The sequence below is a fragment of the Lepidochelys kempii genome, chromosome 8, assembly GCF_965140265.1.
Source record: "Lepidochelys kempii isolate rLepKem1 chromosome 8, rLepKem1.hap2, whole genome shotgun sequence".
Taxonomy (NCBI): Eukaryota; Metazoa; Chordata; order Testudines; family Cheloniidae; genus Lepidochelys; species Lepidochelys kempii.
The window spans coordinates 106276998-106302259 of NC_133263.1; the positions used below are offsets into that span (position 1 = coordinate 106276998).

Here is a 25262-nt window from a genome sequence, read left to right on the forward strand (position 1 = left end):
ATGTGCTTATACGAGGGAAGAGCTTGGAGCTTTAGGTGTAGGGCTGCTTATAGCATCACACAAGTTTCCTCCATGCGGCCCTGCCAATGCATCCTTCGGCAGGCCTGGGGCGCCCCCATATATAGCTCTGCTGCTGCCCCTCAACCCTGCCCTGCAGCCCCCTTCCTATTCAGCTGTGAGCTGCCCTCCATAGCTCTGCCAGAGCCCCTCACTTCTGGACTGCACTACCCTTGGCTGTCCGCACCCCTGCCACCCTCTTGTTACTCCTCTGCTGAGCTGAAGTGGCAGAACTGGGCTCGGACCACCCCTCTCATTTTGCATGTGCCCGAAACCGGGACTTGGACCCAGATCTCCAGAGTATTAACCCAGTGTGTTGCTAACCCCAGGTCAGAAAATATGTAACACTCTGTAACCGTGGCCCAGGGTGCAGGTTTCCAGGTGGCGGGGCTTTTTTTGTTCAAACAAAACTAAATGTGAGGCCAAAACTTCTTGAGGTTCTCTCTCTTGAGGCGAAGAGGCCTACTTGTTCCACTGTGTGACCCACAGAGTCTGCCCATCCAGCCCATTCACAGGCCTCTTCCCCTTAGAGCAGCAGAGTTTTTACTTTCTTTGAAATGTAGGACTATGTCCTGTAGCGTGGCTGTTGTCCTGTCCTGGGTCAGGTCCCTGTCTGTCCTGCTGCTGTTGGAGCTAAGAACTCTCAAGTCTCTGTGCGTTCCCAGGAGAGGAGGAGTGGGCTTCTGGCTAATGCTCGGGACTGGGTTCAGTTCCCTGCTCAGCGACAGACTCCATGACCGTGTGCATGTCACCTAATCACTCTGTGCCTCGGTTTCTCCCATTTGTAAAATGGGGGTGGTAATCCTTCCTTTGGCTGTCTTGCCTGTTTAGACGGTGAGCTCTCTGAGGCAGCCTGGGCCCCCAGTCTAGGTGCTACAGCAGAACAACTAGGAGGTAATAATGTGTGTGTGTAACTGTCAGGCCATAACCACGCTGATCTCGGAGCGCACATGCCCTGCTTTGGAGGGTTTCTGCCGAGAGAGCAGACTCTGGGGCCTTGTTAAGGGAAAAGGGTGGACAGTGCGTCCAGCACCTTTGTTTCGTACCCAGCATGTTACTTTCCCCCCTCGCCCTGCTAGCGCTGGAGGCTGGGTGTAGTGGGCTGTCTCATGAGAGTCGCTGCACGTGGGGGTGGGTGTTTGCCGGATCAGGCCCAGCGCGCTGTCTGCCTGAAGGCAGCGTGCAGGCCTGGTCCGTGGTGTTAAAACAAGGCTGTTAATGGGCTTTGTCTGCATTGCGTGCTGCGGAAAGCCTCGGTTCCCGTGACAAGGCGCTCGCAAACGCAATGAGATGGACATGTGGAATGCTGGCTGTCTGGTGAAGTGCAAAAAGCTGTCCCTTGGGGGCCAAAGCAGGCTTGACACTATTCTTTAAGTAGGGAGACTACTCCTCAACCTCCCTTAACCCTTCCCCTAACTCTGCCCAGCCAGACGGACTCTGAACCCCCCTTCCCACAGGCTGAGGCAAAGCCCGGCCAACTTCAGCCCAAAGGTAAGGCAAGAAAATGAAACCCTGGCAACGGACAGTGTCCTTCTCCCCTTAACCAGCTGCATGCTTCCACACAGCACCCCCAGCTCTGTGAGATGGGGGCTGTGGGGAAGCCACCCCAGAGTAGGACGTTTGGATGGGGGAGTTAGCGAGGCAGCGTTCAGTACCCCCACGGGGGGAGACACCTTTCATTTCAACGGATCCCTGTTTACCAAGCCTGGCTCTAGCGCTCTGTGCTAAGCTGTTAAAATCCCAGGCAGTTGGGTCGAAAGCTGGGTGGCTCTGACGAGTCCTCCCGAGTCAGGATAGTGACGTATACTAAAATCGCTTGCCGAGGAGAACACACTAGCCGCTGGTCTTGTAGACCCTACGAGAAGGCCTTGTGCGTGCACACACCCTCCATCTCTGGCTCTGGGGGAGGAGTTAACATGCGGCGCACTCCTGCATTGACACCGGAGTGACCAGTGTGTCGGGCGCTGACGAAGGGTGAAGGGGCCCGGGTTATGTCATGGATTAGAAGTAGTTCCCCTTGAATGACCTCATTTTTGCTCTGGCTCTCTTCAGAACCCAGGGGGAAATACCCACTTTCCAGGCCTTTTCAGTGAGCCCTGGTGCCGTCCCTGCAGTGCGAAGAGCAGGTGAGGTACCCTAGCATATCCGTCTTCTCGGCCTAACTGGAGGAGAGACAAACAGGCCTGGTTGGTGACCATTTAACATTGGCCAGCAGTGCCCCTTGGTGTCCCAGAGGCCCTGTTGGAGGTGCCTAGCATGGAGTGCTCTGCGATGCAGCCATCTGCCCCCACTCCTGTCAGATTCGCCGGGGAGCGCCTCCTATGGTGACCCTGTCTGGGGCTGACGGGGGATAGAGCTAGCCAGGAATCGCAGGAGATGCCCATGCTGCAGACTTGTGAGGTCGGCCCATGTGCTCTCTGGCCGCTGGTGGAAGCCCAGGAGCCTCAGCACCTTCTCTGCTCTCCCCTCACCTCCCCCTAATCCCGACTTGGGGTTTTGCAGTGCAGACAGCCCGCCCGCTTGGCCCCAAGCCCTGCACTCCCACCAGCTGGGGAAAGGGTCCGTTCTCCTTTTGTGGCCTCAGCTCCCTCGCCAGGCTAACGCCAAGCCGGGCGGAACTCAGCCTGCTGGAGAGTGGGTTTATTTGGCAGAGGGCAGGGAATCCTGTGCTTCCCCGCTCTCCACCTTTAATTAGCACGTACGTTTCATTTGGAGACTCTGGCGCTGTGCTCTGTATTCTGCATGCTGAACGGAACCGACAACCAGGGCCTGGCGTGTGCACCCAGGGCCTGCTGAGCGGCATCTGTGAGTGCACGCGCGTCGGGGCTCCCTGAGAAAGTGATTAAACATCCACAGTCTTTGTGCTGGTGGGGGGGTTTCCTGGCATGTTCGAAGGCCCCACTCCTCGCTGCATTTGTAAAAATTAAATGCCTCTTATTAGTGGCTCGGCGGAGATCCGCAGTACTCACACACCCGGGCGTGTGCACAGAAAGGCAGGGATGGATGGCGCTGATGTCAGGGCAGCAATTGCTTATCATGCCTTATCTGGGAATATGAAACTGTATTGCATGACATCCAGAGGCAGCCTGAATAGATATGCCAATTCATCTCGAGCCTGGGCTTTGACAAGCTAGACTGCCCTTGTTGAAAGGCATCCGTCAAACAAGAGCTGCTGGCTGCTTTTCCCTTTCTTATACTTTCCCTCGCTCCATCTCTCTCTCGCTCTCACTGCCCTCCCCTCCCTCCTCCTTTTTTTCTAAGCTTTTTCCACACAAAATTGAAAAGCTTTGGAAATAATAATAATAAAGCCCCCCAAGCTAATACCATTTTAAGTTCTCATCCTCCCTCCCCAAATGGGATTGATAAGGAACCCCAGTGTATGAAGGCATGTTTAGATAACATTGAGAATATTAGAGTGAGTGAAGGAAAGTAGGGGGAAAAAAACCCTTCTGCCATGTCTAAGCCGGGAAAGGCGACGACACCCTGGCTAATACGAGTGTTTAATATTTGATGTGTTGGGATAAAGCAGGATCACCTTTGAATTGAATTGAGTGTCAGAATGAGAATCTATTACTGAAATTCGTGTGTGATTTGACAGCCAAGCAGACGATGTTATTCTTCACTAGTTACTGCAATCTTCTCCCCTACATCACTTAAATATTTTTTTCTTTGCTTGAGTAAACACACATTATTCCCCCCCCCCCCTTCCTTTTTTCCTCCCTCTCTTAGTTATTTATTTATTTGAATCAAGCCTGCCTTTGCAGGGCTGATAGAGTCGATTGTTATTTCTTTATTTGTCCTATTAAATGGGATTTCTGATAGTTTAATCCTGCTTTTGTAAGTGATTTTAAAATACTTGAAAAGCCATGAATGTAGCAGCACTTCTGACTAAACTGCGTAAAAGGGACAGGTGATGCTGGGGTTTGTGTGACGCTGGGGATGGGAACAAGTCCTGCCTCCTGCCAGCTAGCCTAGGTCTGCAAGCCCTGAGAATCCTGCATACACAGCAACAAAGCAGAGGCTGCTAACGCTGCTCGGCCTTGGAGACCTGTGAGCCCTTTTGTCACTGAACCTCCTTTTCAAGGTCCAGTCTCCTCTCCTCGCCTGTCTTTTTGCAGTCGCAGTTGGGGTGAGGATTTAGCCCAAGAGTTGTCAGCCCAGATGTTGATGATCTACTTATTGATTACCTGACTCTTATTTGCACAGGATCAGCCCCCATCTAGCAGCCTTAAATCCGAGGGGTCTGGCTTTGGTGTCAGTACGTCAGCACCTCAGTGCTGTTTGGTGGCTGGCTTGCCCTGATTTGCTCAGTGCAGGGGTCATAGAGTTTGCATGGGTTCATCTTGCTAGCTCCACACCCGGCGTGAGCTTAAAATGATTAGTAGCAGTAACCTCGGTATCCCAAAAAGAAAAGGAGGACTTGTGGCACCTTAGAGACTAACCAATTTATTTGAGCATAAGCTTTCGTGAGCTACAGCTCACTTTAGCTCATGAAAGCTTATGCTCAAATAAATTGGTTAGTCTCTAAGGTGCCACAAGTCCTCCTTTTCTTTTTGCGAATACAGACTAACACGGCTGCCACTCTGAAACCTCTCGGTATCCCAGTAGCTCCCGGAGGCTGTCGCTGAGATCGCGGCTCCGTTGTGCTGGGCGCTGCACAGACCCTTGGCAAAAGGCTGCCCCGGCCCTGCAGAGCTGACTGGGGAAGTAGTTGAGTTTGACTGAAAACCGTTTAAGATGTATTTTAAAAGCCTATTTAGTTGCAGATGCACAAGCTTTCTCCTGCCAACATCTACGGTCATATAAACCCCTCAGAGGCTAACTGAATAGGTGGCCTGCAGGGGATGCATCTTCTGGTGTATGTTGGGCAAGGCTGACAAGACCAGAAAACTCACACCCTGTGGCTGTCTAGTCACAGAACATAAGAGCGGCCAGACTGGGTCAGACCAAGGGTCCATCCAGCCCAGTGCCCTGTCTGCCGACAGTGGCCAGTGCCAGATACGCCAGAGGGAATGAACAGAGCAGGGAATCATCGAGTGATCCATCCCCTGTTGCCCGTTCCCAGGAGGAAGCTTGTGCGTCTGAGATGCAGCCCTTTTCCACACCTCAGAAATGTGGCAGAGGTGAGTGACAGTTGGCAGCTTGGTGTCAGAGAGCCTGCCTGGGCGAGGCCCTGCTCCTGGAGAACGGCCCCTGCTCACAGGCCAGGCAGGAGCCAGCAGGTGGAATTGGTTTGCATTTAAAACGAAACAAAACAGAAAACGGTTTACATTTTGCTGTTTTTCCCCTAAAATGGAATTTTTTACAAAAACATTGGAATTTTTAAAAATTGTCAACAAACTTTTAAGGAAGTTGTGGCCTCATGTTCCATCACTTTTCCTCTTTCTGTCTTTGCACTGTCGCCTTTGTTGTGCGGAGGGGTTTTCAGAATCGAAATATTCTTGTTTTCAAAAACTCTGATTTGAAATTAAAAACCAAGTTAAAAAATGATAAACGGTTGGGTGGAAAATTAGGAAAATGAGTGTGACAAACACTATGGGACAAAACAGAAATTTGCCCAAATCTTCTCTCAGTTTCCTGCCTAGCTCTCAGTGGGACCGAACCTGCCCTGCTGAAGGGTGAGGTTTGCACTACTGCTGGCCGTGTACGGCCCAGAGAGTCGTTAGCTCTGAGGCAGGAGGACCATGCTGCCATGAATGTCATCCTTGTTCTATTATGGAGCTATATATATGAGGCCGGTGTTAGTGGAGGCCCGCGAGGATGGGTTTGGGAGTCACCAGAACATTTAACAGTGGGAATGAGGATTGAGCTAGGGCTGCGAATGGATCCTACTGTTGTTGCAGGGTGTAAGGACAGGGAAAACTTTGTATTCATGCTCTGCACCAAACCCCACAGGTTTGCCATCTCACCTGTCAATAAATAGCAGGGCCACCTCCTGTTATTGTCAGGGGGTCTGTTTGGGGCAGGTCAGCCCCAGCTGGCCAGAGTACTTAGACAGTGAGGCTCTGAGCGGGGTGTGTGCGGAGGGTTTGTGAGTCCACGCTGGAAGGGTGCAAGCTGATGTCCTGTTCACATGAAGCAGGAGGAGGCTAATCTTGGCGTACTCTGATGTGTGAGAGAATGTGCTGGGCACTTGCCCATAAATAAATGATAGAGCGCTATGCAGGCCAGCTAAATCAATCCACCAGCCTGACGAGTCCTGTTCTGGGAATTCTCTGACCTCTGGAACGTCAGCTTTACAACTGTGCTGCTTATAAACTGTCGAGGTGCAAACCCCAAAAGCTCGTTCCCTGCAGCCAGGTGGGCAGAAGCCCAGCCAGGGTCCAACCACGCAGCTTTGCGGTGGGGCGTGTGTGTGTTTGGATTCATGCAGTGGCGATATGGTTGGCTGGTACGAGGACCAGTGAGTGAGTGTCGAGGGCGGTGCAGGAGAGCAATGTGGTGGTTCTGGTGACATTCCCCCCCAAATCTAGCCACTGGGAATGCTTGAGTAGGGATCCCTCTTGCCCCTCCACCACTGAGGGGAGCCATCAGTGACCCAGCTAGTTCGTAGGCTTGGCCAGGGCACCGTAGGACTGTCAGGGAGACTCTGAGATACGTGCCGAGTTGGAGCCCCTTTCTTTCCCTGACTTGGGGTAGTGGTGAATTCCCTGCTGTGCCCTACACGGTTTGCTTTGCTCTGAAATTGTCTTTCTAGTCACTCTTCTCCTCCCAAAATTCCTCTCCCCCCTCCAATCTTTCACTTGCTTTCCCAGAAACAGAAAGCCGTTCTGGATGCCTGGGTTCCTTGCCTTAATTCAGAGAACTTTGCTTTTTAATTTTTCTTTCTCTTAATTTTTAAATACCAGTTTAGGCCCTGATCCAGGAGAGCACTTAAGCCCGCGAGTTGCACTGTCTATGCGGAGAGTCCCACTGTGGTTACAGGGAGGTTTTAAACCCCTGTGGGGCGTATGTATCCATGTTTAGGGCTTACACAGCACACGAGAGACTAATCCTCACAACACCTCCCCCTGCCCCCGGACTGTACAGTTGGTGAATCGTCAGCTTGTTTAGAGGGGGAAACTGAGGCACAGAGAGATTGCGTTGTCAGTTTGTGGGGAAGGGGGGAGGGAAGCCCATGTCTGTGACTAGCAGCAGGAGTCGCTGCACTAGAGAGCGGTGTCTGGGACCTTCTCGCATCCCTGCTGCGTCCCAGCTGACTGCCGTGCCTTGGACCGAGCCGTGCGTGCATTTGGCCTTGTGCAGCAGTGCTTGCGTGAGCGGCCGGACCTGCTGTCAGGCCGCAGCTCGGCGCTTGCTAAGACAGCATTTTCCAAACTGCAGAAAGCTGAGCCCCCTTCAGGAAAACAAAACAATTATGCCTGCAGCCGCACCGTGTGTTATTACAGCTCTACTCAGCCTAATTCATACACCATCCACGCCTCTGGTGACTTCCTTGTGCCCTCCCTTCCCCTTAGCCAGAACTGGGGTAGTTCTTCATAATATGACATTTCTACTTTCTTCCATGCTTTGTTGAGCATCATTGGGGAACTCGCTGAGATGGATGGCACAGTTCATGCTGTGGAGCTGTTGTTTCAGGCTCTCTGCAAACTAAGGCAGTTGCTTCTGCATCATGTTTTGAATGTTTTCTTTGCATCCATAAAACTAGAGATTTCATTTTGTAAACTAATGGAAGCCGAGAATTTGGAGAACAATTGAGAGGCCTTTGTGTAACTGTAACATTCCCTTCACCCAGCTAGTCTGCTGGGGCATGCACCATGCTTTGGGATCACTGCATTCGAGGGAGTGTTGAGAATGGCTAGCTCACCTGACTGACACCCAAGGCTGTTGTATCTGTTGAATGCTGGCTGGGAGAACAGGAGCCCTGAAGCCTCCCATGTAGCTGATCACAAAACTTATTTTCCTGAAGTCTCTTGCCCTTCCTGGCCCCCGTGTCAGATGAGGTAATGAGGAGGATGCCAGTGGGGCTGACCAAAGGGGGCAGGCAGCTTCGTGCCAGCAAACATCCATGTTATCTGGCAAAACTGCAGCTGCAGCCAGGCCCACGGGGCACAGTGCTCGCTGCCAGGAGTGTCTTAGGGGGCAGTGGGGTAAGTACAATTCTGAGTACTGTCTGCAGACTCAGGCCACCTGTCTAATCTGCTGCCGTTCTTAGGGCATGCCTGTCACCTGGGCACCTTACACTGTAAGCTCCTGCGGGCAAGGGCCTGTGATCATATTTATTTATGAAGTGCCAGAGATGTGTAATTAAACAATAATACGACTGTAAAGGGACACCGTCAGGGTGTTCAGATCCAAAATGTGGATTTCATTAAATGAAAAATAATGTTAAAGTTTTATATTAATGGAAATGTTTACATGAGAGGAAGTAGATATTTTTTTCCAGATAATTTTTTCTGGGTTTTTATCAGCTCAAAGAGAGTGGTTAAAAACGTTTGAAAATTCATGTTAGCAAAAGATTTCAAAATGTTCTTGCTAATTTTTTCTTTGTCTTTTGACAACTAAAATTTATGTGGGGGGGGGGAAAACCCCAAGGAGACTTGTTCTGTGTTTGGGATTTTCTCCCATGGGGTTGTCAGCCCAAACCCTGTAACAATGACTCAAACCAGAAAGGGAAATTTACTAGTCTGGTTTCCTTGTCCAAGCCAGCATAACAAGTGAAAGAGACACCACTGCAGCTTTTGAATGCCTTCGGTGTAAGCGTTTACAGTGGTGTTAGTAACACAGGGGAGGACATTGGGTTGGTTTTTTTCAATGACATTTATTATGTTCCTTTTCAAGCTGGAAATGTGCGTGTCCGCAGGCTGCCTGAAATCTCACTGGTGATGCAGAGAAGGCTAGGCCTAGAACCCTGGGTCATGGAGGAGTGTCATTTACAGCTGTACTTTGTGCCTGGCTGCTGCCAGGAGCTGGCCTCCTGTGTGACCCTGACAGGGTGGGAAGCCCCAGTGTCTGAGACTTTAAAGCACTTTCCATCTTGCGTTAACAGTCAGAAGAAGAGCTTTCCTGTTTAAAGATTAAACGCTGTGTTTAAATATTAAACAGTAAAGCTCCTCTCTCCTGATTGTGTGGCTGCTGCCGGCAGGCGGCTCAGAATTGCCAATTTTAATTAAAAAACTTTATTTTCAAATACAATTCACCGATCCCACATCTTGGCGCACTCTTCCTCCTCCTCCAGGCAGCTATGCTCCCAGCAGGCTGGGGGCAGCTTGCCTCTTGGAAGTGGCATGTTTTGTTTGCTCTATCTGTGCGCAGCTCTCGGTTTTGCTCTTTCATTTCCATCTGCCTGTGCCAAAGTGACAGTGTCTGCGAGCCCTGAAGTGTGAGCGGTCTCGTCTGGGGCTGATCAATGCCCCTGGCAGTTCCTTCCAAAACCCCAGGAAAAACAATTAAAACCCAATCGATCCTGCAGACAGCTTTGAATATGCATAAGTGCACACTTGACCTTCAGTGGTCAGGCCACCTTCCACACTGGCTGCTTAGCTAGTTTGCTCAGGTATAGCAGCTGTACCAAATGACCTTGATTAGCAAAGCAAAGTGCTGTGCCTGGTGCTGATCCAAAGGGCTGAGATGCGTGGCGCAGACTTCCTGCCTTGGCTTCTGCTCTTCCGGTTCCGTTCCTTGCCTTGGTGCCCCTCCCACGGCTGACTTCCACGTGCCCAGCCGTTGTGCGGAGACTGGGGTTGCAGTGCGTGAAGTTGGTTGAGACAAAATGGTTGTACCAAGTGGAGAACGGTCTCTGGGCTCACCTGTGCCACACCGAGCCTGGCGGCAAAGCGGGGAGCCTTGTGATGAGGCACCCAGGAGAAGTTGCAAAGGATGAAGTAGGCAGTGAAAAGCTGAGGTCCTTCCCAAGGTCTGCCAGGGGCCAAAGGGTAGCGGGTGCTATCAGCAGAGAAGGGGGGAGCTAGAGAGGAGTTGTTAGGTTTTCTTGCTAGAGAGAGATACATCTTCTACCTATTCAGGGGTTGGAAGGTTTAATCCTTCTGTGTCATCTGTACTGCGTTGTCCCTCTCTCCTAGTCTGGGCAGGCTTTTGGAACACAGCCATCCCCGGGCTTTCTGCGTGCCTGTCAGGCTGTGGAGAGGTTGTCAGCATCCTCTTTCCTTCCTGCTCCCCATCCCCAGCCAGGCAGAGCCCCCAAGGGGAGGGCAGCTCTCTCCTGCCCAAGTCAGGGGCTCTGCAGCCAGGCCCAGCTAGAAGGGAAGATACTGCCTGGTTTGGAGAGCTGGGATTGCCTCTCTCCCAGCTCCTCCACCCGGTGACACTGCCGCTGATCCAGAGCAGGTGGGTCTGTGGAGAGCCAGCGATAGAGGAGATGGGGGCAGGCTGGGGCTCCCCAGGGGTCAGCTGGAGAATCAGGTGGGATGTTGGGAGGTACAGGATCAAACTGCAAACAGATATCTCCTTCCACCAAGCTCCCTCTGCACCTCTCGGAGCCCCCAGCTCCCCTCCCCCTACTGGTCACTCCTAAGCCTGCATGGCAGCTCCCTCTCTCTCTAGGACTGAAGTCTATCAATGCTGTACCTTAATTGCTCAAAGGAACCCCCCCCCCCCGCATGTCCCACTGGGGCTGAGAATGCTCCCTCTGCTGCATTCCCAGGGGCTACGGGCTTGGGCAGGACGAGAGCGCGTCCAGGAGCAGGATCTGAGCACAGCCTGCCCGTGCGTGGTCAGGCAGGTTATGGCCACTGGACCGATTACCGCAGCTTGTATAGTACTAGAACAAGACCCGGGCTTGCTCATGCGGCCCGTGGAGCTTGCAGATTCCCAGCATGCAGTGCTCCATCGTAATTCAAGTGCCAAGCCCACGCTGCATGCTGAGACCTGTCGTCTCTGGGGGCTGCACCTCTGTGGCAACGACGGAGGCAACAATCTGCCCTGCTTTACGTAAACAAGATGCCCGAGAACATCTGGGGAGCTGCAAACATGGCCATCTCGGGCATTGTCCAATTTCCAGACAGCCCAGGAGGGGGAGCCGGTTCCACTGGCAGGGAGCCGGTGCGAGGGGCGGGGATGAAGTACGGGCATCAGTCTGACTTGCGAGCGATAGAGCCGGGTCTGGGCCAGGGGGAATCTAATGAACAATAAAGATATCAGTGCATATTTGTCGAAGGCCAAGCAACCCTCCCCGTGTGTACACACAGTGTAATTTCAGTGAATTATGCATAGACTTAATTAGGAGTTTTAATTGCTAATCATCTCCCAGTAGGATTAGCAGTGTTGTCTATTAATTATCTGTGGAGCCCTGTGTTTTGCTAAGGCAGGAGTAACAGAGCAGCATGAATGGTTACATATGCTGGCAATAAATTCACTTCCAAGAACCCGCTAGGCCCCAAGGACCAGCGAAGGCCCTACTTGCGGGGAGGAGCCTGGCGCTCCTGGGGAGAGCGCGGGGCTGGGCAGAGCCGCAGGTGGCAGGGAGGGGGCGGGGGTGGTGGCAGGGCTTGCCTGGCAGGGTTTGTATTTAGCACCTGTATCTTTATCTCTGAATCCTCGCTGGGCCCACTTTTCCCCCACCTCCATTTAGATCATCACCCACTTGCTTGCTGGGGGGACGGGGAATTTATTGTATAAATCCCAGCCCGGTCCCTCGTCTGCTCCTAAGGGCTGGGCACCTGCAGGCAGTCAGGGGCAGTGCTTGCTGCCGGGCTGAGCCCTGAGCTGGCCAGCTGCTCTCTGAGCAAAGGCCATGTATGGCCATCTGCCCTGTCAGGGTTGGATCTCGTGACCCACCGGCTGGCGATGCCAGGAGTTTCCTCTGCGCAGGGTGCTCCGTGCAGCTCAGCATCAGGCCCTGAAGTCTGAGAGAGGGGGTTTTTTCCAGCTCCTGGCACTGTGCCATTGGGACGCCAGTGAGGCAGGGTGCAAAACACCAGGCAGGGGGACTGAAACTGGAGTAGCATGGGGAAGGGGATATGGAACCCACCGTGCCAAGGGGGATACGTACCACAGCGCACGGTGTCCCTGGGCTGAGGGGACGTGGTACCCGCCGTGCCAAGGGGGATATGACACCCACTGGGCCTTTTGAACTAGGATACCCCCTGTGCCACCGGGACCGTGGTGCTGGCTGATGGCGGGTGAGCGCTGGGTCTGATTTGGGCAGCCTGCTATCCAAGACCGTTCTTTCCATTTTGTAAGGGTCCTGAAGCAGCTTCAGCCCCTGGAAAGGGGGATCCTCCTTTCTGCACGTCGCTGCGACACCCCCCACCCCCTCCCCGGGCTGGCTAAAGGCAGTGCCTCTGTGCCCGCCTGGTGCCTGCTGGGTTCACTGGAACCTGGCCCTGCCTTTGGGCTAGTAAGCATGGGGGTGTGGTGCCGGGCTCCTTCCTCTGGGGTCAGAGTGCCACTTTTCCAGGCCCCTCAGTGTCGAGGGCAAGGAGCCAGGCGTGGTCCTGAATGCCCACCCCCTCCCCTGCCCAGGAGCCGCGTCCACACGTTCTCCAGCCCTCTGCTTTCTGTTCCACTCAGTTCCTCCCCACTGGGGGTAGGTAGGAAGTCAGGGATCACAGCTGAGGTCCGTCCTGGGGTGCAGGGGAGCAGGTGAGAGGCGGGGTGACAGACATGCTGCCAGGGTCACGTGATCTGGACAACGACTCACGAGGCAGCAGATTGGGCGGTGGGAAGTGAAGCTAAGCCCTAGCCTGTTTGCCAGGAGCTGGGAATGGGCGACAGGGGATGGGTCACTGGGTGATTCCCTGTTCTGTTCATTCCCTCTGGGGCCCCTGGCACTGGCCACTGTTGGCAGACAGGATACTGGGCTAGATGGACCTGTGGTGACCGAGTCTGGCTGCGCTCATGTTCTTAAGCCAGGTGCTGCGGCTAGTGCTCCAAGTGCAGTCGTGGGTCTCGTTGGGTGAGATGAAGGGGCTGTACTGCTGTCAGGAGGTAATTATAGATGTGTGTGACATGGATGCTCAGCCTGGCTGTTTGCAGATTTGCATTGTCCTACCGGTTTAACTTCATTAGCCTCTCCTCCGCCCCTCTCACTGGGAGGCTTCATTGTTCTCACCCGCCCCTGGGATGGTAAGGCCCGTGTTGTGCAGTGTGTCTGGGGCAGGTGCAGAGTCCCTTGTTGTGCCAGGGTCCCTCTGGCAGGGGGAGCAGAACTGGAACCGGACCCTTCTGCCCCAGGGGAGTTCTGCCCTGTGGTCCGGCATTGCCCCTGGGGAGCAGAACTGCCCGATGGGAAGGTAGGTTGGCAGAGCTCCTGGCCGGTGGGAATGGGGAGCTGGCAGGGGGACAGCCTTTGGGCCAGAGAGCACACATAGGCACCTGAGCCCCGGGTCCAGTCCCCCGGCTCCACTGGCTCTTGCATTATTTATACACGGTGGAGAGGCTGAGGGTGGCCCGGGTCAGACTCGCTCAGAGCTCCCTGCTGATGGTGGCAGGTCCCTGTTCAAACTGCTTCTGCTCCTTCCCCTCTGCTCTCTCACACCGCAAGTGAGCGTGCTCCCACTGGGCCCAAAGCGCGAGGCTTTGGGGGGCTGCTCTGGTGGGTGTGCTCAGAGCCCACCTTCCGGGCCACCGTGAACAGATGGGTGCAAAGGGGTGTAGGCGCCTGCAGAGCCGGGTGGGAGCCAGGCAGGGTTTGCAGGATCCCAGGGGTGTTAGGTGCCTAAGTCCTTGTGTGGATCTGGCCTTTATACCCCTAGCGCTGTGAGCTGCTTGGGGTTCAGGCCCCTCAGCCTCCCGCATAGCCTGCCAGCAGTGTAAACCCCCGCCCGAGGGTGAGGCAGACCGGCGGGATGGGCCTCCCGGACTGGGGGAGGCTAGTCAGGTGCCAATGGGCAAACCGGGGATCCCGTGCTGGTGAGAGCCGTGGCAAGCCCTGAGGTGCAGCATGGAGGGTCCAGCTGCTGGGTCCCCCGGCGGGGGGGGAGAGGGGGGGATCTGGGCTCAGGCCCAGCCAGCTGCAGTTGTGTGTAGCCTTGCACAGCACCCCCTGGTGCCTGTAACGCAGCACTGCAGCTTCCCAGTCTCGCTGCCTTTGTTCTCGATTTTTGTCCTTTTTCTATGCGCGGGGGTGGCTGGCACTGGGTGTCCCCCTCCCCCGTTGCCTCAGGGGAGCCATGGGGACAAACTGGTTTTAATGGCTAAACACGTGCTCAGAGAAGTGTGTGGGGGGGGGACCCTGTGTGAAAGGGTGTGGGGAGCATAGGGGGACATTCACTGGAGGTGTATCATGGGCTCTAGGCTTCTTCCTGCCCTCTCGAGCCTAAAGCCCATAATTCCCTGCTGCATCTCTAGTGTGACAGTGCTCCCCAGCTGTTCTCCGTCCATGGCCCCCTACTCCCTTTGCACAGACTGGGAGCCTGTCAGCCAAAGGGGGACAAATCTCCTGGGATTCTTGCAGATTCCAGCAGGAGACTCACTGACGAGCCCACAGGCAGCTGCTGTGTGCAGGGCAGAAGAACGGGACTGGGGTATGGGCTCTCAGCCCGGTAACGTGCCCGAGTGTGCCACCCACCGAGCTCCCCGCTGCCGAGCATGTCACCTGGCCGGACAGAGACTGGGTGCAGCCCTAGTGCCATCAGAGCCGCAGGCAGTGTGCCCTCGGAGGCTGTGGGGAGGAATGAGTGACTGTCCGAACAGAGACCCTCCCCAATCCAGTGGCTATTGCAGAACTGTCTGCTCTGGGGGTCTTCCTCCCTGCTCTGAGGCAGGATGGCATAGGGCAGGCCCTGGCACTTCTGGGGCTGATGGCTAGAGACCATGATTCATTGTTGTTATCCCTTTATTTCTGGAGGCCCTGAACGTTGTGGGGCTGGGCACACGCCATGGCAGGGCTGGGGGGGCTCTGCGGACGCTGGTGGGCGATGGAGATTCTGAATGTCGACGGTCCTGAGATGGTGGAAAGCGCTGGATCGGTGCTGGGTGTTCCCATGGCTGGCGCAGGGCAGTGGCTGGGTGGGTGTCTGAAACGTGGAGCGATCTTGTTGGGATTAGACCAGAGCTTTGGGGTGGCTGTAACAGGGGGGTGTCCACCCTGCGCCTGCTAGAGACTCAGGATAGCTGTTGTGAGAAAACAAAGAACTGGGAGTGTTCCGGTTTTGTTCAATATCTTCATTAATGATCTGGAGGATGGTGTGGATTGCACTCTCAGCAAGTTTGCAGACGACACTAAACTGGGAGGAGTGATAGATACGCTGGAGGGTAGGGATAGGATACAGAGGGCCCTAGACAAATTAGGGGATTGGGCCAAAAGAAATCTGATGAGGTTCAACAAGGACAAGTGTAGAGTCCTGCACTTAGGACGGAAGAACCCAATGCACTGCTACAGACTAGGGACCGAATGGCTCGGCAGCAGTTCTGCAGAAAAGGACCTAGGGGTGACAGTGGACGAGAAGCTGGATAGGAGTCAACAGTGTGCCCTTGTTGCCAAGAAGGCCAATGGCGTTTTAGGATGTATATGTAGGGGCATTGCCAGCAGATCGAGGGACGTGATCATTCCCCTCTATTTGACATTGGTGAGGCCTCATCTGGAGTACTGTGTCCAGTTTTGGGCCCCAAACTACAAGAAGGATGTGGAAAAATTGGAAAGAGTCCAGCGGAGGGCAACCAAAATGATTAGGGGTCTGGAACACATGACTTATGAGGAGAGGCTGAGGGAACTGGGATTGTTTAGTCTGCGGAAGAGAAGAATGAGGGGGGATTTGATAGCTGCTTTCAACTACCTGAAAGGAGGTTCCAAAGAGGATGGAGCTCGGCTGTTCTCAGTGGTAGCAGATGACAGAACAAGGAGTAATGGTCTCAAGTTGCAGTGGGGGAGGTTTAGGAAAAACTTTTTCACTAGGAAGGTGGTGAAATACTAGAATGCATTACCTAGGAGGGTGGTGGAATCGCCTTCCTTAGAGGTTTTTAAGGCCCGGCTTGACAAAGCCCTGGCTGGGATGAGTTAGTTGGGGATTGATCCTGCTTCGAGCAGGGGGTGGCACTAGATGACCTCCTGAGGTCCCTTCCAACCCTGATAGTCGAGGATTCTAGAGCCCCAACTGTGCACTCCAGAGCCATGGCAAAGGGGCCGGCGGATGCTGCTCCCAGGCAGAAAGCACTTGCCAGCCGCACGGCAAGCTAACCCCTGCTCTCTCTCTTTTAGGCCTACAGCTTCGCCATGGGGAGCTGGCCGAAGAACGGGCTCTTAGACATGAACAAAGGACTCAACCTGCAGCACATAGGGAGGCCTCACAGCGGGATAGGTGAGTGACGCATGCGGGGCTCGCGGGGGCCACACCAGCCCTGCTGTACTCCAGGGGCTGCAGGAGCCTGCCAGTCGCGTGGGCTGTTTCTTGCAGCGGGTTGGGAGGTTTGGTGCACTCGGGGCTGGGACGCTGCTGTCTCTGAAGCCCTTGTTAAAGGGCTCCGGGGTAACTTTAAACCTAGGCCAGGGAGGATGTGCGCCCTCCACCCCATTGGGGCTCCTCAACCACTTCAGAACGCGAGCTGCTGCCCATGTGCCAATGTGTGGCCTGTGCCAACTCCCCTCCGTCCACTGGGGGCCCCCTACGCTGCATCTCCGGCACGGGCACTGACTCGAGGGTTTGGCCCATCTGTTACCTTCCCCCGGCAAAATCGCTTGGGCTTTGATCCGCTCCTGATCCCCACAGCGCCCCAGGCTGGGGACTGGATGCTGGAGTCATGCTGGGCCCTGGCTCGGCGCGTCATCTCAGTGTCTGTGCTCTCCCAGCGAATGGCAGCTCGGTGCCACATCGGGTTGGCGCTGCCGTTCGGCCGGCACTGCGAGACTTGCCATGGAATTGGGAAGCAGGAGGCAGCTGCGTTACAGAGCCTGGGGGAACAGCCGCCTGGCTGGGGAATTGAGCTGATTTGTTCCCTGGTTAGCTCGTGTGCATGATGAGTTTCGTAGTCGGGCACTTGCTTCCCAGTGGACAGAACAGAACCGCAGTTCAGTGGGCCTGGCAGCTCGCACTCAGAAGGGGATCAGGGAGCACGGCAGGGCTGAGGTGCATGGGAAAGCCATGCATGAGGCCATGCCTGGAATAGCAGGGGGGACGGGTCCGTAGGTCGGGCTGGAGGGGCAGCGGCCTTGCTGTGGGGGGGGAGCCCAGAGCTGGGACAGCAAGGGGCTGCAGGTTGGGAGTGAGGGGCACCGGCTGGGCTGGGTGGAGGGGACTGTGGGGTCGGGATTAAGGGGTATTGGCAGAGCTGTGTGTGGGGAGAACCTAGTGCTGGGCTAGCAGGGGACTGCAGGAGGGGCTGGCCTGCTGTGGGAGCCCAGGGCTGTGGGTCGGGATTGAGGGGTGGGGGCCCCAGGGCTAGCCCAGCCCACTGACAGAGCTGTACAGAAGAATTCTGCATGACCAGTGGTAGCAGCGTCTCACTTACCCCAGCAGCCTGTTGCCCTGATCCCCCATCTTTGAAAGATGCAGCAGGTTCCTGGGCCCTGCCCCCATGTCTCCATTGGCAAGGGTCTGAGATTGAGTTGGAAAAGTCACCTGCTCCCGAAGCCTGGAGGAGGCTGTTTAATATTGTTTCAAGGCTCTAACCACTAAACTCTCCAATCAATCCAAGTTAAGGAGATGAATTATTTAAAGCTCACCAGCTTTTAATTAGCAGGCTCCTTTTGAACTATGGATCTGGTTGCATTATTGACGGAGGGAGCATTAAAATTTGCTTCCTTGCCCGGTAGCACATTCGTGTGACAAGTGCGTGGGGTGGGGATGGACCTGCAGAATATGGGGCTCTGGTGACAACCCGCTCGAGTTCGGCTCCTCTGAGTGAGGGGTCGCAGCCAACTGTGAGTGCGTGGCTCCTTCTTGTCACATTTCCCGAGAGGGGGCTGTTTGTCTGCTGTCTCCTCTTTCCTGGAGAAAGCTCCGAACACCCCTGGAATATCATCTGTCTTTGCCTTTAATTACTGCCTGCATTTATCAGAGCATCATTAGCTGGCCAACGTATTTGTCTGCCCTGATGAATCGTTTAGAAAGACGGTTGTTTATTCTCCTCCTCCCCCTAATGGCTCTGTTCTTTATTTTCCCCGGCCTTCAGGAGGGTTTTGCATCTCGTTTCAGCGAAGCAGCCTCCAGGTGGGAGCACAGGCTGCTGCTGTGGGGTCTGGCGTGACACGCAGGCCCAGTGCCTGGAGACAGCCAGCGTGGGGATGAAACGCAGCCGTGGTGCCTTCTCAGAGCCGGGGCTGCCGTGATGCGTTTGGGGTCCCAGGGCTGCTGTGCCGGGGGTCGGGTCGCAGTCAGAAAGGCAGTTCTCGCGGCACAGTAAGGTGGTGCCCCAGAGAGGACGGCTCGGTGTCCTCATCCAGCCATGGTGGCCTCTCCAAGGCCTTTGTGGAGTTGTCCGTGTCCCTGCTGGGGGAGTTCAATCCCCACGCTGCTCATGCTGGCGCAGGCCTTGCCCTCGGCACTGCGGGCTCAGCTGAATAAATTACTCCTTTTCTGAAGAGCTGCTGCTGGAAGGGGGGTGCTGGGGGCGGCCGACAAGCCGCGCATCGCAACCCCCAGTGGGGTGCAGTGAGAGAGCAGCTGCTGGCCATGGTGCAGCTGGGAGTCTTCCAGCAAGGTCTGTGCCCCCCATATCTTTATGCAGGGTGGTGCGGACTGTGGAGACTACAAGTCCCAGCATGCAACAGGGCCTGGCCCTTCAGCTCACGAGAGACTGCGGTGCTGGGTTGCGTAGTCCTTCTAGGCTGCGCCTGCATGCGATACCGGGGGGCAGCTAGACTCAGTTCTCAGATTTGCAGCTAGGGGTCGCTCGCTCCCTCGAGTTCCAGGCCTCCTGGTGTGGGGCCCTTGTCACACACAGCCACCCCTTCCCCCGTCGCCCTGGAGGGGGCGGGAGCGCGCGGTCCCCTTCCCCCGTCGCCCTGGAGGGGGCGGGAGTGCGTGGGGGGCACTTTTGGATTAAGGAAATAGGTTCAGTCTTGAGCTTCCCAACTTATCCCAAGGGTCTGTGGGGGAGCCGGGACAGGGTGGGCTGGTGCCTGCGGTGCTCAGGATGGGGGAGACTCAGAAAGGGACCCCCCTGGTTTTGTATGTGTTAGCACCACAACTGCTCGCTGACGAAGCCCCCGTGGGTGTTGGACACGGACGTTTCCTGCCCTCTCTCTAGCGAGAGACCCGTCATGGAGAGCGCACCAGCTCTGGGCCAGGGTCTGCAGATGCGGCTCATGATTGTGGGAGCCTCCGTCCTTGGGCACGTAACTGGAGACACCGCGAGGGGGTTTGGGGCTCAGCACTGTAGGGAGTCTCAGCTGCAGCCCATCTCCAGCCAGGCACCCAAATTGACCTGTCCCAGCTGAAAGCTTGGCCTGCAGTACTGCTGTACTCTGCAACACTTCACCCTGCTGTGTGCGTGGCAGCTGAGATGCTCTGGTGCCCTGCAACCCTGACGAGATGCTGAGCGTGCTGCACCGTCCTTCCCAAGGCCTCTCGGGCAACTCTCCCCCGCGCGGTTGGCTCGCCCGTCATCTCACTCCGCAGCGATCTCTGGCGTGCTCGCGGAGTACGTGCGTCTCGGCATCAGACACTCTCCTAAGACCTGCTCCCGTGGGCACTGGCGTGTGGAATCTCCCCCTGCTGAGATGGCCCGGTGACAGGGGGTCTCCTGCATGTGCTAAAACCTGCCTTTTAGCCCTCGTTGAATTTCCGTCTAGAATAAAAGAGCAGCTCCCGAACGCAGCCCCCTTTCTTGGAGCCGTGTTTCTGGGGGGATCCCGTCAGGGGGCTGGCAGTTCTGCTAAGACCTCAGGCCCAGTTTTCCAGAGGTTTGCAACATGGACGATTTGTTTCAGAGCTGACAAGAAAATTGTAGTGAATTGCCACTTTCTTGCACGCAAACAGCAGGGAATTTTGCCCTCTCAGTGGTACCTATTTCCCAATTAATTCCATGTTGTTTTGTTTTCCAATTATTTGGAGACTTGCTGGGCCAACTGAAACCTGCACAACACAGCAGAGTCCTGTCTATCCTGGGCCTGATCCTGCTCGCTGCAGGGCTTTCTCCACTCTGCCCCACTTGCAGCCGACGGGAGTTAAGGGCACTCAGCGCCTTGCCCGGTCTGGCCCTGGAAATCATAAAGAAAGGGTAACTCTGGAAGTGTCTTCTGCAGAGGGGGAAGTGGTTCTGTGTGGGTTGGGGTGAAGCTCTGGGTCTCTGAGCCTTGTTACGTGGGAAGTGCGGCTAAACATACACAAAAGGAAGTTGCAAAGCTGGAGTCTCACACACTGAACTGGCAATGGGGCTCCACACCTGGAGGAAGCTAGCTGCCGTCCTACTGCCAAGGGCTTGTGAAGCATTTTATGGCCCCAGAGAGTCATGTGGCCATCTTCTGGGTCTGAGCCATGGTGCCCCTTGCAGTTGCTTTGGAGGAGGGGAGTGGGCAGCTGGGTAAAGAAAGGGGGAAATGCCAAGGAGGAAGGTCTCTTTCCCCCAGAGTCAGCTGGACAGGAGGATCCTGCTCTGGAGAGTGGGGACCAAAGAACCCCTCCTGCAGACCCAGGAAAGGGACCAAAGGGAGGGAACGTCCCTGTCTGGCCCAGGGTTGATGGTCTGGCTGTAAAAGCTTGCTACAGGCCACCCCTGGACACAGAGGGCCTCGCCCGTCCTCTCTTCCTGTCTGCGTGGTTTTGTGCATGCAGCCACTTGCAAAGGCAATAGCACGGGCATGTACGTGCGGTAGAAAGTACGTGGGCAGAACCCCATTGCTTTTGCACCTGGGTCCAGTACGCGGAAGCTGAGTTTGGTTTGTAAGCTGTGTGGCGCAGGGTATGTCACTGTTGTGTGTGTACGTACGTACAGCGCCAAGCACAACAGAGGGCCCTGGTTTGGTTGAGGCAACAACAGTGTAAGCGACTGTAATAATCTTGCCTGTGTGTGCAAGTGATCGTGCTTAAACGCGCACACGCGGCGCTGAACTCGCAAACGGGCCACACGCTGTAATTGGGTCTAGAACGGTCTGGACTCTAGGGGGAGGTTTGCATTCGAAGAGCGATACAGCGCAGTAGCCTAGGCGTTGCTCACCTTTGAGCTGATGTTTGCTCATCGTGTAACTCAAACAGCTTTGGTTTACGAAGCCAACCTTGGCAAGCTAGTGTCCCGTAGGGAGGGCCGGCTGCGGCGGGGTGGGCGAGCGCCGGTCAGAGGGACCTGTGCGTGGTTCCCCTGGTTGGGTGCAGAGCAGAGTGTTGTCCCCAGGGCTGCTGGAGACCCCCATTCAGGGAGAAGCGGTGGCAAAAGCCATCGTTGTACTCGAGCACTTCGTACAGCTTCGTGCTGTGGAGACACACTGGCAGCGCTGAGCGGGGCTCGGTGCCCACAATCCCTGGGGACGTCCAGGGGAGGCCAAAGGGGACAAAGAGGGTCTCAGCGAAACAGGAGCCAACCTAAGGACAGAGGAAAAGGAATTAAACTGCTCTGTGTTTTCCTGCGAGCGGTGAAAATGACTCATGAGAATGGCTGTAAATACAGCCGCCGCGGTGACTGACTTGGTCTCGGTCAAGCGTTAAACAAGCATCCATTCCCGGCAAGGGCAGAAAGCACCTTTTGAGAGGGCACATGATAAATCTGGGCATGTCCATGCTGGGATTCTGGATCCCGAGTCGGAGTGATGGAACGGGAGCTTTCCCTTAGGGCAGCGGCGTAACGCTGATGATTACAGCGGTGATTACCAAATGGCCACTGGTCCGCTCACCGGGCACATTTGCCACTGCACGGAGGCGGCTTCCTGGTGACTGCAAGCTGCGTCCAGCTCTGCAGAGTCTCATACTTGGGAGGCCATGAGCTAGAGCCACCAGCTGGCTGGGCGTGATGGTGGAGGATCCCCGCGACGGTCCAGCGCTGTGTGGCCTCAGCGGGTGGCCAGTGCGGGAGGAGAGACACCCCTGTGGCTTTGTCCCAGCTCGTCTCACGGCAGATGCTACTGTTCTGCAAGTCCACGACGCGGGCTGCATTGGCTGATAACGTTCCATTGCCCGTGCCTCCATCTGCCTCTATCCAGCTGTCCGCGGGACCCAGCTCCTGCCTTCCTTCCCCCGGCCCACCCACTCCACTGCGTCCCTTCCTGGAGAGCTTTGTTCATTTCCTGCAGGCCGAGAAGGCGTTTTACCAGCCTCTCTGGGCTGGATCCCTCCTCTCTTCCCACTCCCCTTGCCACCTCCCTTCAGAAGGGTGGGAGCCTGGTCCAGTGTCTCTTCCCAGCTCTGCTGCTGCTGCGTGTCCTTGGGCAAGTCCCCTCCCCTGCCTGCACCTCCGCTGCCTCATCTGGCACGTGGGGGCGCGGCTGCTGGCCTCCCTGAGACTGGAGTGGAGAGGCTGAGGTACTGATACCTGCCGCATGGCGGGGGCCCTGCCAGAGGGAAGGCCTGTGATCTGCACTTTCTGCTCCTGCAGAGGAACAGCAGTGGACACGGGATGTCTGTCTCCGGCTAGCTGAACCCACAGCCCCAGCTCAGATGGTCCCTTTTGAAGCAGGAGCCCTTGATCCCGTTTCAGGGCGCTGTAGAGCAGGGCTTTGTTTCTGTCCTCTAACGGTGCAGCCTTTGGCGGGACACAACTGAGAGGCGCCTATTCACGACAAATTACTTAAAGCAGGGCAGTTACAGCCCAAGGCTGGGGTTCCTATGCCCACCAAGGCAAACCAAACCAGCCAGACAGAGGACTTCAGTTTTACCCCACTGGCTAACCACAAGTCACACAAGCAATTCCCTTAGACACTCCAGTTTCCCAGTATCCCCACCAGTGCCCCTCGTTATGGGGATGAATGGTTATGAAAACCAATACCCCAGTAAAAGAAAAAGGGTTCTCCTGATCCCAAAAGACCAAGCCCCAGACCCAGGTCAATATACAAGTCAGATCTCACCCACAAATCACGCTGTTGCCGATCCTTTAGAATCTAAAAATCTAAAGGTTTATTCATTAAAGGAAAGAAATATAGATGAGAGCTAGAATGGGTTCAATGGAATCAATGACATACAGTCATGACAAAGTTTTTGGTTCGGGCTTGCAGCAGTGATGGAATAAACTGCAGGTTCAAATGAAGTCTCTGGAGAACATTCCCAGTTGGGATGGGTCTGTCAGTCCTTGGTTCAGAGCTTCTGTGTAGCAAAGTTCCTCCAGAGGTAAGAAGCAAGATTCAAGACAAAATGGAGGGGTTTCCAGGGCCTTTTATATTATCTGCCCTGTGGAAGGACACCCCTTTGTTCTTACTGTGGAAAATCACAGCAGCAAGATGGAGTTTGGAATCACATGGGCAAGTCACATGGCCATGCATGACTCAGTTCTTCACAGGGAGAGCAGCCATTCCTCACATGCTACCTTGAATGTCCCCAAGAAGGCTCCTCCGATCATAGAATCATAGAATATCAGGGTTGGAAGGGACCTCAGGAGGTCATCTGGTCCAACCCCCTGCTCAAAGCAGGACCGATCCCCAATTAAATCATCCCAGCCAGGGCTTTGTCAAGCCTGACCTTAAAAATATCTAAGGAAGGAGATTCTACCACCTCCCTAGGTTACGCATTCCAGTGTTTCACCACCCTCCTAGTGAAAAAGTTTTTCCTAATATCCAACCTAAACCTCCCCCACTGCAACTTGAGACCACTTGAGATGTTCTGTCATCAGCCACCACTGAGAACAGTCTAGAGCCATCCTCTTTGGAACCTCCTTTCAAGTAGTTGAAAGCAGCTATCAAATCCCCCCTCATTCTTCTCTTCCGCAGACTAAACAATCCCAGTTCCCTCAGCCTCTCCTCATACGTCATGTGTTCCAGTCCCCTAATCATTTTGGTTGCCCTCCGCTGGACTCTTTCCAGTTTTTCCACATCCTTCTTGTAGTTTGGGGCCCAAAACTGGACACAGTACTCCAGATGAGGCCTCACCAATGTCGAATAGAGGGGAACGATCACGTCCTTCGATCTGCTGGCAATGCCCCTACATATACATCCCAAAATGCCATTGGCCTTCTTGGCAACAAGGGCACACTGCTGACTCATATCAGCTTCTCATCCACTGTCACCCCTAGGTCCTTTTCTGCAGAACTGCTGCCTAGCCATTCGGTCCCTAGTCTGTAGCGGTGCATGGGGTTCTTCCGTCATAAGTGCAGGACTCTGTGCCTGTCCTTGTTGAACCTCATCAGATTTCTTTTGGCCCAATCCTCCAATTTGTCTAGGTCCTTCTGTATCCTATCCCTCCCCTCCAGCGTATCTACCTCTCCTCCCAATTTAGTGTCATCTGCAAATTTGCTGAGGGTGCAATCCACACCATCCTCCAGATCATTTATGAAGATATTGAACAAAACCGGCCCGAGGACCAACCCTTGGGGCACTCCACTTGATACCGGCTGCCAACTAGTCATGGAGCCATTGATCACTACCCGTTGAGCCCGACAATCTAGCCAGCTTTCTATCCACCTTATAGTCCATTCATCCAGCCCATACTTCTTTAACTTGCTGGCAAGAATACTTTCCATAGACACCTCACACAACAACCTTTGTACAACATTTGGTGCCACTATATGACTTGGTTGCAACAGTGATCTATACGGTCACAGTTTGTGTCAATAACATCGCAGCCTCGCTCGTGGCTGATGGGGATGGAGGCTCCAGGGTGACAGGTGTTCTTTGTGTCGTCCTTGGGCTGGGCCTTTCTCATGGGTGGAGAAATGACCTGGGGCTGTGTGCAGACTTGCTGGCTTCTGTGGAAAGGCACCTGTGTCCACCGGGGGAATTTGGCCCCTGCCATGTAGTGCAGAGAGCATTGTACTCACACACGTGTGGTGGGGGGAGGTGAGCCTCACGATCTGGGTGCTTTAAGGGGCTGAGAGAATTAGCCGTGTCTAAGGCCAGAGGAACCCAAGGGAGTCCTGGCTGCCTTCCCCCGCAGCACAGAGCGCGCCCTGACCCGAGCGCCATGTTGAAGTGATGCCTGCACAGTGCATATGACGGTTAAAGCCTAAAGGAACTCGTTAGCTTCCCGGGACCGACTCCTGTTCTCTGAGCCCCACGGACTGAGCTCCAGTGCAGTTGGACTCAGTCCCTCTTAAGAAACCTGAGCACTTTCAAACAAAAATGGCAGCCAGGCTGCTCTGCTGGCCCTGGGCAGATGCTTCTGCTCATGCCTCCCCATGCTCCTGATGTGCTTTCAGCCTCCCGGAAAAGCCCCCCTGTTTTAAAGGGTCAGCGGCCCATATGGCGAGAGACGTGGCGAGCACGGCTCTGTCTTTCTAGCTCCCTCTCTCTC

The 25262-nt window shown here is 55.0% G+C and overlaps 1 protein-coding gene across 4 annotated transcripts in view; it reads left to right on the plus strand.

Moving 5' to 3' along the window:
• The window catches only part of ERI3 (ERI1 exoribonuclease family member 3), a 247253-nt gene that overhangs the window by 145986 nt on the left and 76005 nt on the right, over nt 1-25262 (plus strand). For all 4 annotated transcript variants that reach the window (XM_073357948.1, XM_073357949.1, XM_073357951.1 and 1 more), the window contains exon 7: nt 16157-16256. In XM_073357948.1, coding sequence (XP_073214049.1) covers nt 16157-16256 — 100 coding nt within the window. The remainder of the gene's footprint in view (nt 1-16156; nt 16257-25262) is intronic.